The following is a 16,582-nucleotide window of genomic DNA, read 5'->3' as shown; positions in this document are numbered from 1 at the left end:
ATTTATTTATGTATTAACCTAGCATTTCCAAATCGCATTAGGAACGACTGCATTTGGGAAAACAAGCAATAACAAAATAAGCACAACACATTTCCCATTAGATTTAGTATTTAAATAGCATTTTAAACTGTTGGGTTTTTTTTTTTACGTCCGTCAGTTTGTTGCGTTTGCTTTACTTTACTTTCTGTTTCCAAGGGAACGCCTTTTGATCACCGCGCGTGCGCTCCACACACCATCCTGCAAATTTCCGCAAACTTCAAAACATTCACGCGTTTCCTTTTTAACCTCTGCATGTTTCAAAACCAACACATCTTCCTCAAATGAGGGTTTGTCAGGTTTTTACAGCTGTTATAGTCGCTGTCGGCACACTCGCCTCTCCTGTGTGTTGTCAAAATGTCAGCTCGGGGGAAACTCGTAGTAAGTTGACTGACTTTACAGTTGATTTCGGCTCGTTCAGAGAGCAGTTTCACCGCAAGTATGAAATCAGCGTCGAGGAATTTAACCGTCGTCATCTGTACTTCCAGGTAGGAGATAAAATAAAAACAACTAATGGAGGCAGAGAAGAGGGGAAAAACCTTTAATACACGCTGAAAACAAACCGTGGCGTGCGTCAAAATAAGCCACGCCCACTCATGCCAATTAAGGAGGTGTACTTTTTTTTTTTTTTTAACTAGGTAATAGATAAATAAAAAACTAATTTTATATTACTTTCATAATGATATGTAATATCAAGAAATATCAAGGGGGTTTATTTATTTTGAGATTAAGTAAAAAGTAATTGAGTAATTTAAAAAAAAAATAGTCAATATTAAGCGAAATTCCTGCCTTAAACGTTACTCGCAAAATGTATGTTAAATGAAGCGATGTAACTTATAAAAACAAAAAGATTACACATTATTAAAGTTGTAAATCTGAGTTCATAAAGCAATAGAAACAAACAAAGCACCACTCAGTATTAATCTTACGCAATTTGCTCAGTTTGACATGACCCTTGGTTTATTGTGGCTGGTGTAAGCTAATGTTTGACGACTGCAGATAAATTAGTCAGTTACACTTGCTTACTCTTAGTTGCAATTTATGACCTTTGTTTACCTTTGTTAAAGTGTAACTATTCATACCACAAAGTATACCTTTTCAAACTGCTTTATTAACAGGATGATATTATTATTTTTATTATAAGACCATAATTTATCCCACAGCAGGGATAATCAGAACATTATTGCTGTCCATTGTTGTAGTTGACCTAATTTTAAAAAGGTTAAGCTATAGTTTAATCATCATAATGCTGATTGTATGATTTGAATCTGCAAAGATTTTCTAAATTTGATCTCAGGTAAATGCTCTAAATGTACTGGATTTCATGTGGTAATTATGATGACACAGAAACATAAACAGAGTACTTGAGTAAATGTGCACAAGTGTGTTGTGGTCTAATATCTAAATAAAGATAACTTTAGGTTTGTTCTTCAGACTCTTTTTTGAACTTAACTGACTTTGATGAGTGTACTACTACTTCCTTTTTTCCCATTGTGTCATTTGTGTTATTGCAGAACGCCACAAAGCGGCACATATTCCTGAACTCGTTTTCCACAGATTCGAAGTCTGCCAAGTACGGCATCAACCAGTTCTCTGACCTCTCGCAGGAGGAATTCAAGGGTAAGTGTAGGTTTGTCACGGTTTATGTAGGTTTGCAGAACTGAATTGGGTGCATGTGGTTTCTTTTTGTTCAGCAAATTCACTGTACAGTTAAATAAATAGATTAAGATGCTTTACTGTTTATATTTAGAAATAGCTTCATCAAGTGAATGTATTTGCATGTTCTAAATTTGTTCTGTGGGTTGTTTTGAAAGTAACTGATCATCTTACCTACTGGAGGACTGAATCTGCAGGGTTATTCCTTATTCCTTATTCCTATTCCTGCATCTTTGTATCCGGAAACGACTTGGAACTGCGGTTCTTGTCCACAGATCTATACCTGGGAGCAATCAGTGACAGAGCTCCTCTGTTTTCTGGACCGAGTGCTGAGGGGCTCCCAGACAAATTTGACTGGAGGGACAAAGCAGTGGTCGCACCAGTCCAGGACCAACTGGCAGTAAGGTTTACACACACAAATGATATATATACTTTATAGGTAGGAGTGTAATTAAGTACAGAGTCACGGTTGGGTTGTATTCAAGCAAAGTCATTTTTTTTATCAAGTCATTTTATTGGTAAGCAATATAGCAATCATATGACGCCATGCATGCATTATGTACTGACTAAGTTGATACACAGTGTACACTAAACTATTTGTAGGGCCATGCATATTCAATAAATCATCACCAGTCAGTCATTTTTTATAGGTTTTTCCTTTTGTTTGCTTTTCAAGTCTTACTAGATATAAAATTTATGATGTCCAGTGATAAATATTTTCATGCCTCGAGGTACAGAGGAAATACATTTCTCAGATATGTTTTGAGACGCACAAAAACACCCAGTTTCTTCCATTCACTCCTTCTCCCTCATGGAAAATTTCAGAATATAACAGTATGCAGTTAATTATTATTATTATTATTATTTTTTTTTTTTTGTGGAAAGCTGTGACTACTATGCTCAGGTTGTCTCCTGTTTTACTGAATTCAGGATTAGTGTGCACCCCTGGAGGCTGCATGTTTTCACAAAACACAACAACAAGTTGCACTCTGTTCCGTGATTTGCTTCCAAACTAAACTACCATGCTAATTCACGTGACTGTGGAAACATAAATTTCCAAGTGGGGAAATAACAGTGAATGCCCCAAAGTTGGAACAACACCTTGGAAAGTACACAAATCACAGAGTTGTTGATGACATATACAATTACATATACAATAGACACGTGGCCAACTTATACAGACAAACTTGGCAATCATAACAGTTTCACTTTCAAGCAGCATGTCCACCTATCCTCCTAACACAGCATACGTTTGAGCCAATACAGTTATTTTATGATTAACATAAGTTTGAAATGCATGATACCTCATGACTCTCCCGATCCTTTTCCTTTGGTCCTCATTGTCACACAAATAGTGGAAACAGCTATTGATGTGCTGTTTAAATGTTTGGGCAAAAAAATACAACACATTGTTTGTTACATCCATGTTTCCACATTCACATGAACACACCTAACTAAAAAAAAATACTTCTTAACTTGGGAATTAGAACATCTGAGGAGCAAGTGAGTGCACAATTAAACTGTGATTCTCACTGAGCGCAAAGAGACTTTCTCCTTCAGCAGATGCATTTGGAGACAGTTTTGTAATGTCAAACTGAAGGTCAGACATTCACGTGAAGTAGCAATGAACAAAACACATATTTGAGTGGAGGGGGACTTTAATAATGGTCAAGGAGAAGCAGGGGAAAAATGACAAACTAATCCTTTGAGAATTTTGTTCAGGGAGCAGAATGGACCTGGGTACATAAAGGCAAGAGGGTTAGTGAGATGGAGTTCTTGCTCGTCCTCGCTGAAGGGTCATTTTTTGCTCTTTTTGTCCTTTATCTCTTTAGTCAGTCAGATTGCTGCCGGGGATGATATTCTCACTGTAAAACTTTTGTCCTAAGGGACAGACATAACCCATACAGGAAAAATGGCAGCATAATAACATATATTTCACTCTCTTGAATTCAAGTAAGGCTTAGCGCTCCGGGGAGAATCTGTAAATGACCGCACTGACCTACCACTCAGCTCTGTTGCACAGATATCTTTCTTGTCTGGCTCTGGCTGTAGACCTGATGGGTTGACTTTCCACAGCGGATAGATAAATAGAAAAATAAAATGGAGCAGCACGCACAAAGACACAAAATATCAAGTGACTCATATTTGATAAATTCATCTTGATCCAGTTTTTCCTCTTCTTGTATAGGACTTGAGTGTGTTTCATTGGTTTAAAAGAGAGGAGCAGATGGCCTTAATATTTTGTGTGCTCAGCGCATACTTATCTCCAGCCCAAGCAATAATGAGTGATTTTGGTTTCAGTATTGATTTAAAGCCATGGAAGCATATTGAACAACAACATATTGGATTTTTACACAGGGAGCTCAGTTCTTCACCACATTTATGGGAATTTATGCTGAGCAAGTGAACCGCAGCTGTTTGATGCTGTTTGGAGAAATAGATTTGTCTGTGCAGATGTTTAACAGGAAACAAAAATATACTGTCTTACATAATGATGTACTGTGCATGTCCTCCACCCCTCACAAAAAGCACAGTTTTACAAGGCTATGTAATCTTCATCCAGTATGAAGTATAAAAAGTATTTTTGTCTTAAAACTTGAGACATTAATTGCAGCAGAAATTAAGTTTGCATTTAAGACTATACCTGATAATTTTCTGTCAGTAGATGGCAGCAGAAAACAATTAGTCATCCTTCATTCAGCCTGGTCAGATCACCTCACCTTATCGTGTGTATCACATACAGCATCCAGCTAACTGAAGGTTCTTGAACAAAAGGTCTTTAAAAACACTATACTGTTTCTAAATGAAAAAAAGAAAAAAATGCTGTGTTTTGAACAAATATAGATTTTTTTTAATCTAAATTTTGTGTTGGTCTAATGTTAACAGCCGTGATATTTAGATATGAATTTGCAAAATTTATATGTTGTATAGCAAGGTTGCACAGGGACAGGTCGTTCATTTCCACAAATCAGTGGAAAATAAGGCTTTTGCCTTGCAGCTGTGTCTTAATTATTATTATTAAAATTATTTGCAGAGGGGATAAAATAATGTTGTTTTTCCCCCTTCTGTACACAGTAAGATAAGACTTTGTTTTTTTTTTATCTAATTGCTATAATTTTACCTTTGCAGTGTGGGAGTTGTTGGGCATTTAGCGTGGTCGGTGCCATACAGTCTGTTCATGCCATAGGTGGCGCGCAGCTGGAGCAGCTCAGTGTGCAGCAGGTTCTTGACTGCTCCTACAACAACGCAGGCTGCAATGGAGGCTCCACATCGCAGGCTCTGAGTTGGTTAAATCGTGTATGTTAATATTTTTGAATAACATTTGCTGATTTAAAAAAATGTGTAAAAATGGTTCCCAAAGGGTTTACATTGAGTAGAGAGGTAAAAGAAACATACTTGATATGTACATACAATGCACTGAATAAATAATTACTTTAAGAAAAAAAAAAAAAAAGACTGGTGTGAAAAAAACACGGGTTAGTCAAAAAGGAGTTTGAGGACTTGTTATGTATATTTATGTAACACTCACTATTTTCTCTCTAGACCAGGGTGAAGTTGGTGCCTGAGTCAGAGTATTCCTATAAGGCCAAGAGGGGAATCTGCCATTTTTTCTCCCAGTCACATGCTGGTGTTGCTGTGAAGAATTTTAATACATATGACTTCAGGTAAGAGACACAAGTTATCTTTAAGTAATAAAGGTTTAAAATTAACATTATATTTGGGTAACATCACATGTAATGTTTATGTGGTTTTCATAAAGCATCAAGGACAGAATAGGGGGAGGGTGGGACTGGTCATGTGCAATGGTAGATCACGATGTTTACTATGTCAACACAGACTTGGGTAGCTCAGTAACACAGGGGTCCTTGACTCAGGGTTGGTTGTTTCAGCCCAAAGGTTACCTTGATTTAAAGTGAATTGGATCTTTTGTGTAATGTTGAACAGAACCTGTTCACAATTCTTGTACAGTGATTCCTGATATATATATATATATATTTCTCATTTCATTTCACTTTCCATTATTATTAAGTTTTCAACTTGTAATTAATATATAACATTTTCTTGGCTGTAATTGTATACTGCACTTTCTTTAATAAAACTCATATCAGGTCTTATGTACTATATTAAAATTATTATTATTATTATTATTATTTCCATTTTTAAATATATTTAAATGATGGGTATTTTTTAATGACAGTACATACAATCTGCTTTCTTAGATTATCACGATATCCTTATTTTGTTCTTGCTGGACTCATGTACAACATCACCAACTTTATTATGTAAAGGACACACAAGGCCTCCACCATATTATTACTTCTGAGTACTATGCAAAAATAGCCTCAAACAACAAAAGCCTCTTTTACCATGGACTCCTAACAGTGGGAAAGAGAACACATGGCAAATTAGCACTAACAAGACTACTAAGAAACAGGAGAGCTGCCCGCCTGGCAATAAATCTGCAAGTAGCAATCATCTCCGGAACTCTCTTGGTGCAAAGAAGAAGAATACATCACTTGCCAAGGAAATGGGAGGATAGCCAGAGCCCGGAGAGGCCGGAGATTTGCGATGCCATTGGCTGGCCTGCACTACTATCCAGGCAGAGTGGCTCATCAACCGGTGCTTAGTAGGACAAAGCCTCGGACAGCTGCAAAAAGGAGAGTGAAGCGGTTAACTTGAGGACAGATTGACTCTGCTGCTGTAGGACGCTGGATCTTTGTTATATGACCTGGAAAACCTCTCATCTTCAACACAGCAGTGTGAGGACTGAATGTAGTTATGGAAGCAAAAGGTTAAAGGCTAGGTCTTCTAGAGATATAAAAGGCAAATGCATCTAGAGCACCTAAATATACCATTTACCAGAGGGGACTGTGATGTGACAGAAAGAATGATATTCTGGGTGCACACCCAGCTGTAAAAAACATCATAGAGCATGTAGGGACAGATGAGATTGTGAAACAACAATCAGAATTTCTGAAATGGGGCTTTATTGATCTACTGAACATGCTCTGCTGATTTAATACGAGGTGTATATCAGTGGCCTTCTTCACAGTGGTCAGAGGGACAGTCAAAAGATTCAGCGGATCGCTGGCTTTCAACCATAGAGATGTGTGTATATATGTATATGTAGGCCCAGATGGATTTTGCCTTAATTAATCAGGAGTAAAACGGTTAACTTCCTATTTTTAATTGCTTTAATCACCTGTCTGCTCTTCATGCCAAGGACTAGAGACAAGAAGAGGTATCAAAGCAGCATCAAGACGTAACGCAGCCTAATCGAAACCTTGAAGAGACCCGCACACTTATTTCCAGCCTGAGGAGACTATAAACATGAGGAATACCAGAACCAAGAGTCTCTACCCCAAATGCTTTCAAATCAAACAGATACCAAGAGTCAGATGTCTCATGTCCAGATGGGATTTAGGGTAACTCACTGATGCCTTCGTTTTCAGCATGTTTGGATGGCTGCAAAAGTCTCTTGTCTGGTCTTAGACTGTTGGGTAACCTCAGCTGATTCAGAACGCTACTGCAAGTTTATAAATGCCTCAGAATACAACTTTGATCTGTTGGAAGAAAAGGACCCTTAGGAAACAGTAACTTGAGTCAGAATCAAACAGGGTGAAGCTGCTTTTTGATACTATGCTGCATACAGATGGAAACAACTTTCTGATGAAATCAAATGTGACCCAACTCTAGCCACTTTAAATGTAAATTAAAAAAAAAAAAACCTCTGCTTTGCCTTTGATTAATTGGTTTCTGTACTGCACTTAAAGAAATCTTTTTTGTTGCGTTAGAGGAATCTTATAAATTAACTGCTTTTCTGGTCTACTCATAGAGTTCTTTTTTTTTGTATTTTATTTTCCTTACCATTTTTTTTATTTTTTTTACCATTTCTTTGTACAGTAATTCTTATCTATTTTAACAGATATTATTCTGGTGTGTTGTTTTTGGATGTTTTCTTAATACTTTGCGTTTAAAATCTGCCATTTAAGTAAAGTTGATTACTTATGCCATATAATTAAAGATAATTTCTAGCCTTAGTAAATGACATTCTACAGCTTAAATTCCTGTTCACCTCCCAGCCACAATCTACTGGTCCAGCATAAAACTATTCCTTTTTCTTGCCATAGTCTTGTGAAAGGTCAGTGCTGGGTCATTGAGTATATCAACCAACTGGAATTGGATGTTTCAGCAGGGTGGAGACTCAGGTGTCATGGGGAAGTTTTAACCTTCTGGTTATACCAGATCACTATTGCTATGTAGCCAAAGAAAAATATGGTCATAAAGTTTCAACTGCACAAGACACCACCTCACCATGAATGGGGAGACAATTGGCTTCATTCAGTATAGATCTGGCACAGACATGGACTCCCTGGACCATATGTAATGAGCCTGGCAGAGAAAATATCCTCAGGGGGAATCATCTGGCAGAAGGAAAAGAATGGGTGACAGAGTGGGGGCTGCATATGTGCAACAGAGAATGAAAGAAAGAAATGAGAAAATGTGCAATTCTTAGAAAACGTAATGTACTGATAGGAAGGAAGAATTGAGAAGGAACGCGGAGAGAGGAGAGCTTCTACAAAAAAATAAGAAATAATTGAATGTTGAACTTAAGAGAAAATCACCACATCTTAATTAAGCATATTCCTGCACGTTGTTCAACCGTCTGATTTTGGAGTGTAGTGTGGGAGGATGAATGACTCTAACCACGAGGCTGAACTCGCCACCTTGTCTGTTAATCTTCCTCAGTGGTCAAGAGGAGGCAATGATGGGTCAGCTAGTGGAGAATGGTCCTCTGGCTGCTATTGTGGATGCTATCAGCTGGCAGGATTACCTGGGAGGCATCATCCAGCACCACTGCTCCAGCCACAGCGCTAACCATGCTGTTCTGATCATTGGATACGACACTACTGGTACATGCTGCCGCTACACTTGCCTGAGAAGGAATAATAGTTCAAGAAAAAAAAGGGAATTCATATTTTACTTGAATATTTGCTGATTTGGGTTGATAAAGTTTTGCAATTCCAGGCCACTGTAAAAGTAATTTAAAGCTGCACCAGGCAATTTAATATTATAAATATGCCTGTCTTAATCAGCTTTAATCAGACATGCTTCAAATGAATGAAGGACACCCCCTCAAGTAAAACAAAGGGAGACAGAGTGGAAAATATTTTATCGAGCCATTTAGTTAATGTTTAATCCTTGCATCATTAATCTGCTAACAGGGTAAGATGTTTTTTTTTTTTTTGTCTTCGTTTCATTATTTCCTTAAAAATGTAATAATGTGTCTTATTCAGTCTCACCCCTTTCCCAAAATGTTGGCCTTTAAGAAAATCACAAATTGAAAACAAGAATATTACATGTGAAAACTATCGTGTGCTGCTTTGGGATTTCACCTCGAAGCCTTGTATCCTGTTTGCCCTCTTTAGCACGCAGTGTTTAGCTGGGGTGATAAAATCTTCTTCCTCACATTATGTACCAGAAGTTCTGTTTATGTAAGATAGTTACACCATGTTTCTTTGTGTCCCAGTTTTGAATATTGGTGTGTAAAAATGATTTGTGAAAAGTTATAAAGCTTTGACACAGTAATTATTTAGTTTTCAGTATGCGGTATCAGTTTATTTCTTGCCCACATTGGCATTTTATATTTCTCAGCATCAATTATTTCACACATGCACTTGTGTTTTGTGGGTATTACACAACGATATGAGTGATTATGTAACAGTCTAAAGTGTCTGCAGTACATACACACAAACACAACTAGTGCTCCTTTGCCCTGTAAATAATTCAATCTTTAAATGCATGCTTGTATGTCTTAGGGGATATTCCATACTGGATAGTTCAGAACTCCTGGGGAACAAGCTGGGGGAACGCAGGTTATGTTTATATAAAAATTGGCAGCAACATCTGTGGTGAGCTTGATCTTTGCCTCTTGTCTTTTTTTGTTTATATATCATTTCCATTTGGTGTGTGTATGCTGCTACATCCAGTGTAGCCTCCGGGATTAATAATTCTTCTCTCTTTTGTCTCTTCCCAGGTATTGCCGATCATGTGTCAGCTGTTTTCGTGTAAATCTCAGTCCGCGCCGTCACATGAGTTTGTGTGTATGTTTACCAATGCAAGAATTGAAATCTGTCACTTTAAATAAATGTTTATTACTTTATTTATTATTAATGACATGTTACCATCTTGCAGCACTAAAACAAAATAAATCACTTCATACCATGGCAAGTGTTGGATTATAACAATAAAACACACACATCAACTGCAAAACCACAATAATAGCTTCACTGTACAAAATATGTATCTTATTAAATACATAAGGTAGGTACATGCTATGGGTAATATGACTATCTATACAGATCACATTAATCACTGCATAAATATGTACCAAAATTAATACCATATACAATACTATACAAAACATATCCATAACAGATACAACATTATATACACAGTCATGGTTCATATTTTACGGTATGACAGTTATGCTGAACAAATGGTTCTGTTTAAGATGCTGATACTGATGTGTTTGAGGTTTATGGTTATTGTTTGTTTTTTTTGGGGGGTTTTTTTGCTTAATTTCGCCAAAGTCACGTCTAAATGACTCCCTCTCTGACACCTCCTCCATGTTGATGAGTCCTGCGTGTAAGGTCTGATCACAGCGCTCACGGATCAATCCATTTGGTTTTAGTGTAGTCTAAATTAATTCAAATAATTTTATCGAGAAAGCATCTGAGCACTTCTTATCAAAGAGCCACCTGCAGTGCTTTGTGATTCACAGTCAAGATTAGAGTTCCCCTTGCTTGGTTAATATTAAAATGTACAAACATAATTGTTACTTTACATTTGGTATTTTCCTGTATTTACATGTCAGCGAATACAATCACATCATATAGTGTTTGACTATAGAGGGCTATATTTAAGACTCCCCTCAAAAGTGAGAAAACATACGGCTGGGCTTTCTTAAGTACATTTATCTGACCGAGGCAGCATCTATCAAATGAGTTTCTTTAATAACCTGCTATTCACCTACGCACCAGTCAGACTTTTCAGCTGAGAAAATGACCCACTGCCAGGACGGACGACGTGTCGCACTCTAGTCTGAGTCCTCGCTGCTGCAGTAGGAGCTGTCGCAGCACTCGGCCATGTAGAGAAAGGTATGAACGTTGGGATTCAGCTTGGGCACCCAGGTGCGAGGCACCAGGAAAGTTGCCAGGTTGAACAGATCCACAAACACTTTGTACCGGTCACTAAAAGGAAAGAAAATCATTTTTTACTTTACATTGATTCATCTTGTTTTTCTACTCAAGCATATGGTACAAGTTGTGCGGATCAAAAGTTAAATTGCTGCCCACATTTTATTTTCCCCGAAAGAAATGAAATATATTGTCCCTGTGCCTTCCAGGAGGATGTGGCCGTAGGGCAGGTTAATTTAGATGAGCACAGTAGCACTTTTCTGTCCTCATCTAAATTAGCTGTGGTGTGTTTACGATACCAGCCGTGTAAAATGCGTAATTACCAGTTTAAAGTAAGTTTACATCATACAATACCTGACAGTAGATCTCAGGTAGTGGTAGCCAGATGAGCCCCCTGTTCCAGCTTTACTGCCAATCATACGATGTACCATGCACACGTGATTGTCTAGAGAAAAAGACAGAAATATCCACTGTGGTGTGAGCAGCATTTTGCTGTGTGGCTGTCATTTGAGCTGTGAGCTGTTCAGACATAAGTGAGACCGAAATCACTATAATTTCATGGGAATAAGTTGGATTGATACGAAGGTGTGGAAAGTAGGATTCTAGTAACTTTATAAACTCCCTTGTTAGTCCAACTCTGCCCTTAGGCAAAATATGAAAGCAATACTTCCTTGTTTTTTCCCAGCTTTTTCTGCTTTCTGCTCAGACTATACGGAGAAGGTGACGGAGCTGCTATAACACTTACATCTCCATTTTGTCATGAGGGTGTCAATATCCATGAGGGATGTGAGCAGCTGGAAGGGAACCTGGAACCTGGGCTCTTCCCTGAAAGGAAGGTAAGAGCAGATTTGATGTTTCACAGGAGATGATGAATGAAAATCTGACTCCAGCTGAGATGACATCCTCAAACCCAGAAAATGTACAACAGTTACCACCTTCCAGTGAAGGCAGGAGGAACTGTTTGACTCAAGCCGTAATGAGTCTCATGTGACATGACAGGTACTGAAAAACCTGGTTGCCACACCTTGCGGTAGACTGCTAATGCTTTACAATTTCATGGAAAATTCACATGAACTGGATGCAACATTCACAGGGTTTCACTAAAGGGACTGTGATAGTAGAGATTTTCAGTGGGAAGAATAAAAGAGCACACTGCCTCAGGAAGTAACGCTGAGGTGTTCTTAAGCAATATGTCCCAGTGAAGCTGTGCACACCACTAAGGTGTAAAAATGCATAAATATGAGAACAGGAAGGAAATCTAATAGATAACGGTGTCAGCAGAGTTCCACTAGACAATTAATGGTGACGAAAGACACTTACCTGTAGAAGTAAATCATCAGAGCACCCTGTAGAGCCTTGTAAGAGAGCCGCCTCTCACCTTGTTGACAAAAGTAGAAATATTTTTTTCATTTTAAAAAGCTTAGAAAGAAAGTTTAAATGTCCACAAAAAAAAAGTGAATACCACTGAGAACTTGGAGTCACATCTAAGCCGTAAACAAATATAATAAAGCCTAGAGGATGCTGACCTCTGATTACACACTGACCTTTGCTGACGAGGTGGTCATGACGCTTTTCATCAAACAGAGATGTGAAGAGCTCTTTCTGTTTGACCAGCTCAGCCATCAGTTCCTCCTTCTCCTCACCGTCTGGAATTTTCTTTTAGAAGAGAGGAAAAGGAAAAAAAAACACCCCGTAAATAAAAATACAGTGTCTGTCAATCATCTGGGCACTCCAGGGAAAGCAAAGAAAGTTTGTTCTGAAAGCTGGAGTCATCTCCTACCTCGATTTTTTCCTTCTCCTGATTCATCCCATCAAATATATTGATTTCCAGCCTTTCCCAGAAATTGAATCCATCCACCTCCAAACCAGGAGTTCTCTCAAGCCACTCCTGAAATAATAGCCCATGGTATTTCACACATTTTATAGTAGCAGATGAACATTTTACGAGAAAGATACAACAAAGCTGAAATTTATATGTACAGTATCCATACTTTAAGTCAAACTATTGATAACCGTGTGCAGGTGGTTGTTAGACATACCTCGACTAGCTTTAGGAGTGTGGGCTCCTGTTCAGTGCCAAGCAGCAGTTCACTGTCATAACCTTTGAAATTGTCTCTGTAATGGCGTCGGTTGTATGGAACCCTCAGGTTGTCTGGGACACCAATTTTGTTCTCCAAAAGACGAAACTGAAGGCTTTGGAAGCCAGAGGCTGGAGACAGGTATTCCCTGCACACACACACAAACACACAGACAGAAATTCAAGTAAGCATGCATGCACACAGCTCAGCTAGAGTGCACAATCATGGAGGAGGGCATCTTATAAAATTTTTAGAGCTGAGGACGCTCAGAGGGTTATTTATGAGTTTACCTAAAGTCAAAAAAATCCAAGGCAGTCATTGTTTCCAAGACCGCAAACTGGTCAACCAACAGTCTGAAGATCATCACGATCCTGTGGATGCGAGTGTTGACTTTGAGCATATTGCGTTCATCTCGGACCTGGAGGAATGGGAAATGTTAGGGAAGTAACCGCTAATCACAGGAAAGTTTCCAAGTACAGCCTAACACAGGAGAACATTGTTGCTGAATTAGATCTTGATGTTTTGGATCATTATTTTTACAGCGTGAAATGTGTGATGAACCGAATAATTCTTTTTTTTTTTTCACGACTGAACACCAAAGCCAGACAGTTTCATTTCATTTTTAACAGCATCGATGAGAGATATAACTCTCAGAAAACTGGTGAGTGATTTGAGTATAAATCCTCAGTTGAAGACGCTGCTCTGTCTTGTTGTACCTCGCACATGAAAAACATGCCCCACTGTCCCTTAATGACTTACATGTCCACTGATGAAGATCTCTCGCACTGAATCAAGTTCAAACAAAATCTGTTTGAACCACAGTTCATAGGCTGAAATGAAACAAAAAGATTAAGCATCATTAACATTTTAATACTGCAGTAGAAGACAAACACAGTATATATCTTTCTTTCTTTCTATCTATCTATCTATCTATCTATCTATCTATCTATCTATCTATCTATCTAGATCTGCATTGCACACTAGTTGAAGGACTTAAAAGCAAATTAATTTTAAATTAAATCAATGTTAAAGGCTGAATACAAGATTAAAAGCAGCAGTGTTATTTCCCTGAGAGGAGGATTAAAAAAAAGCTTAAACAATGTGAAGCTAATTTTACCTTGATGGGTGACAATGAAGAGGTGCTCATCATGGATCTTGTTGCCCTTTAGTTCACTTTGCAGTACCTGGGCCGAGACTATTTTATCGAGCTGAGGGTCGGAAAGAAAGAAACCACTTGACTTAGACATTCACTACTTCTCTTTCTTTTAAAACGGCCTAGTACGAAGACGGATACGTGCAATCAGTGGTGTTTTCTACCTGCAGGTAGTCTCCATAGATGATTCCTCCTTTGCTGGCCTTGTTAACCCCCGCCTGAGAGGCATCCTCGTCTTCCTCTGTTTTGGGAGGTTTATTTTTGAATAACCTGCAGTGCGAAGAGAGAAAGCCTTTTATTACTTGGTGTTTTCCCATCGTCGTTCGCTGTAGTAATAGTAATTTCGCCGTTAGCAGTTTGCATTTAATTCAAATTGAAAAATAAATTTAAAAGTATGCAAAAAAACATCCTCAAGTGATGTTCAAACGTACAAATGCCTCTTTTCAAAGTACGGACATCCACTCATGACTTATCCAAATCAGTTGCAGCAAAGATGTGTTGTTGTTCTTCTTTCGACCGATATTTACTAAAATTGTCTTCATCCCACTCCACGTTTTAAGTACATATCTTATCCAATCAGTCATGAGCATACGTTGGCATCCGGCCCGCCTCTGTTTGTCCCATGGAGCCTTTGTTTACCTTTATCCTAGACTATCTTCTGGACTTTGTGTGTCCTGTTCAAAGAAAGGTCGCTGGGCCCTTCTCAAATTACAAAATGACAAAAACAACAAATGAATCCATTTTGCTTTCATGTAAATGGTCTAAGTAACAGTAATGTCTAATATCCTGAGTATTACACGATTTTTGATGTGTATTCCACTGCTTGAGGCCACCTCTATACTAGCCGAAGGGAGCATAATCAGGAAATTTCTGTTTGGATGTTGCTGTCTCGGTCACAGGGCATCTTCAGTGTTTGCACTCGGGGACCTGATGTTTTTCTGTAAATTGTACTCGGTTACATAAGGACTTCTTACGTAGATATTGGCATCATACATCAGATGACCTGACTGCCAACATTGCGAGGAATTCTTTGTTTTTGCCTTGAACATTTGTGTCCACATATGTGGATAAGATGTTGGATTTCTCTATATGTACTCTAATCACATCCGGTCTTGCGATAACAGTTTGGTATGTTAATGTTAACTACACTGACTAACATGACCATGTTTCAGAAAATGTATTTACTGCAAGGTCCTAAACTCAATGTATTTTTGAAGAGCACGAGTGCAATAGTGTGTTTTCCTGAGATAACTGACGCCTCCTGTTAGGTCACTGGACTCATCTCTAAATATTTGCAGCTTGGTTAATATTTCATTTACCTCAACAAACATCATTGGAAATGCATCCAAGGTTATTTGGAGTCCTTGTATTGTACATAATGTGTCTTTAAAGTACATTCAGGTTAGGTTTTTGTTTATTTTTTTCCATGTAGGTTGGACAAAAGTGATATACATATACCTCTAGAGCTGGAGTGTGTTTCTGTCCACAGCTCTCGTTTGAAGCTTAAAATGTCATTCTTGCCAAGCCTGTAACATCAGGTTTTTATACACGGCACGTGGGACATATTTGTTTGTCTCCGTTTCCACCTTTTGGTAAGGTCTGTTGAAAATAATGAAAGGGTCCTTGCACCCTAGCACACGGCCCACACTGGAACACACTGACAGTCACAACAGGTAATTTCCTTTTTGAACAACCGTTAACCCAGTTTCATCAGTGTAAAACTAAGAAGCCGCAGTCCGCTCCCTCTAAATCTCTCCCAGATCATTAACTCCCTTGTTTTTCACCCCCTCTCTTTGTGGACTTATCAAGTAGAGTCCCATCAGCGTGTGCAACGGTCCTCAGAAGATCAGAGGGATGATAACAAGCAGCTATTTCTGAATTGGGACATGGTACAAGCGTGGCATTATAAGGCTGCAGACGGAACAAGAGGAGCAGAAGCGGAGCCCAAAATGCTTTGTTCTTGTTCCCATTTAGCCGAGATGAATGGGATGCTAGTGCGGAGGGGGCACAGTGGATGAGATAGCCCGAGATGACACGAGACCATTTTTGAAGCTTTAACAAACCTGTCCATCTCACTGATAGGACACGTGTCATTGTGGGTTATCTCCAAGGTCTGAGGGAGTCACTGATTAAAAGAAAGCAAGGAATATGGCTTGTTTTTTGTTCTTACAGCCGTGTAAAACCCCCCACAAAAGTTAAACAGTTTTCTCCCATCTACCTCCTGAGTCCTTGAACTCTGCAGTTATAGTTTCTTGCTGTATGTGTGCTTTTAGTATCCGCCTTGCCTTTAGCTGTGGTTTCGTCTCCACATCTGATTTAATCTTTTTGTACTTTCAGCCCATCAAACATATCTATTGCTGAAGACAACCAGTAAATTTACAGCAAGCCTTTTGCTTTAGTCACCCCATTACCAGTAATGATCACAAATGGGAATTTTCCTCTTATTTGAATGCTTATGA

General features: G+C 38.5%; 2 protein-coding genes across 3 annotated transcripts; one reads left to right on the top strand and one right to left on the bottom strand.

The window, feature by feature from the left end:
- The first annotated feature begins 28 nt into the window (after positions 1-28).
- Positions 29-9,883, top strand: ctso (cathepsin O). Of its 2 annotated transcripts, XM_084549449.1 has the most exons (8): positions 29-524; positions 1,551-1,656; positions 1,968-2,092; positions 4,822-4,989; positions 5,236-5,357; positions 8,443-8,606; positions 9,513-9,605; positions 9,731-9,883. In XM_084549449.1, the coding sequence occupies exons 1-8, from the start codon at positions 321-323 to the stop codon at positions 9,763-9,765; spliced, it is 1,017 nt and encodes a 338-aa protein (XP_084405575.1). In that variant the 5' UTR covers positions 29-320; the 3' UTR covers positions 9,766-9,883. The 2 variants fall into 2 exon arrangements, with proteins under 2 accessions (XP_084405575.1, XP_084405576.1); XM_084549450.1 differs by lacking the exon at positions 9,513-9,605.
- Positions 9,884-10,792: 909 nt separating this feature from the next.
- Positions 10,793-14,589, bottom strand: tdo2a (tryptophan 2,3-dioxygenase a; the record flags this gene model as incomplete). The annotated part of the gene is made up of 12 exons (XM_084549652.1): positions 10,793-10,946; positions 11,247-11,337; positions 11,638-11,717; positions 12,213-12,270; positions 12,437-12,548; positions 12,673-12,780; positions 12,932-13,118; positions 13,261-13,388; positions 13,730-13,800; positions 14,088-14,178; positions 14,288-14,393; positions 14,555-14,589. The coding sequence occupies 12 exons, from the start codon at positions 14,587-14,589 to the stop codon at positions 10,793-10,795; spliced, it is 1,221 nt and encodes a 406-aa protein (XP_084405778.1).
- Between the last annotated feature and the right edge of the window lie 1,993 nt (positions 14,590-16,582).

The sequence above is a fragment of the Chelon labrosus genome, assembly GCF_963514085.1.
Source record: "Chelon labrosus genome assembly, chromosome: 8".
Lineage (NCBI taxonomy): Eukaryota > Metazoa > Chordata > Actinopteri > Mugiliformes > Mugilidae > Chelon > Chelon labrosus.
The sequence above is the reverse complement of the archived record's forward strand: the minus strand, read 5'-3'. Positions and strand labels throughout refer to the sequence as shown.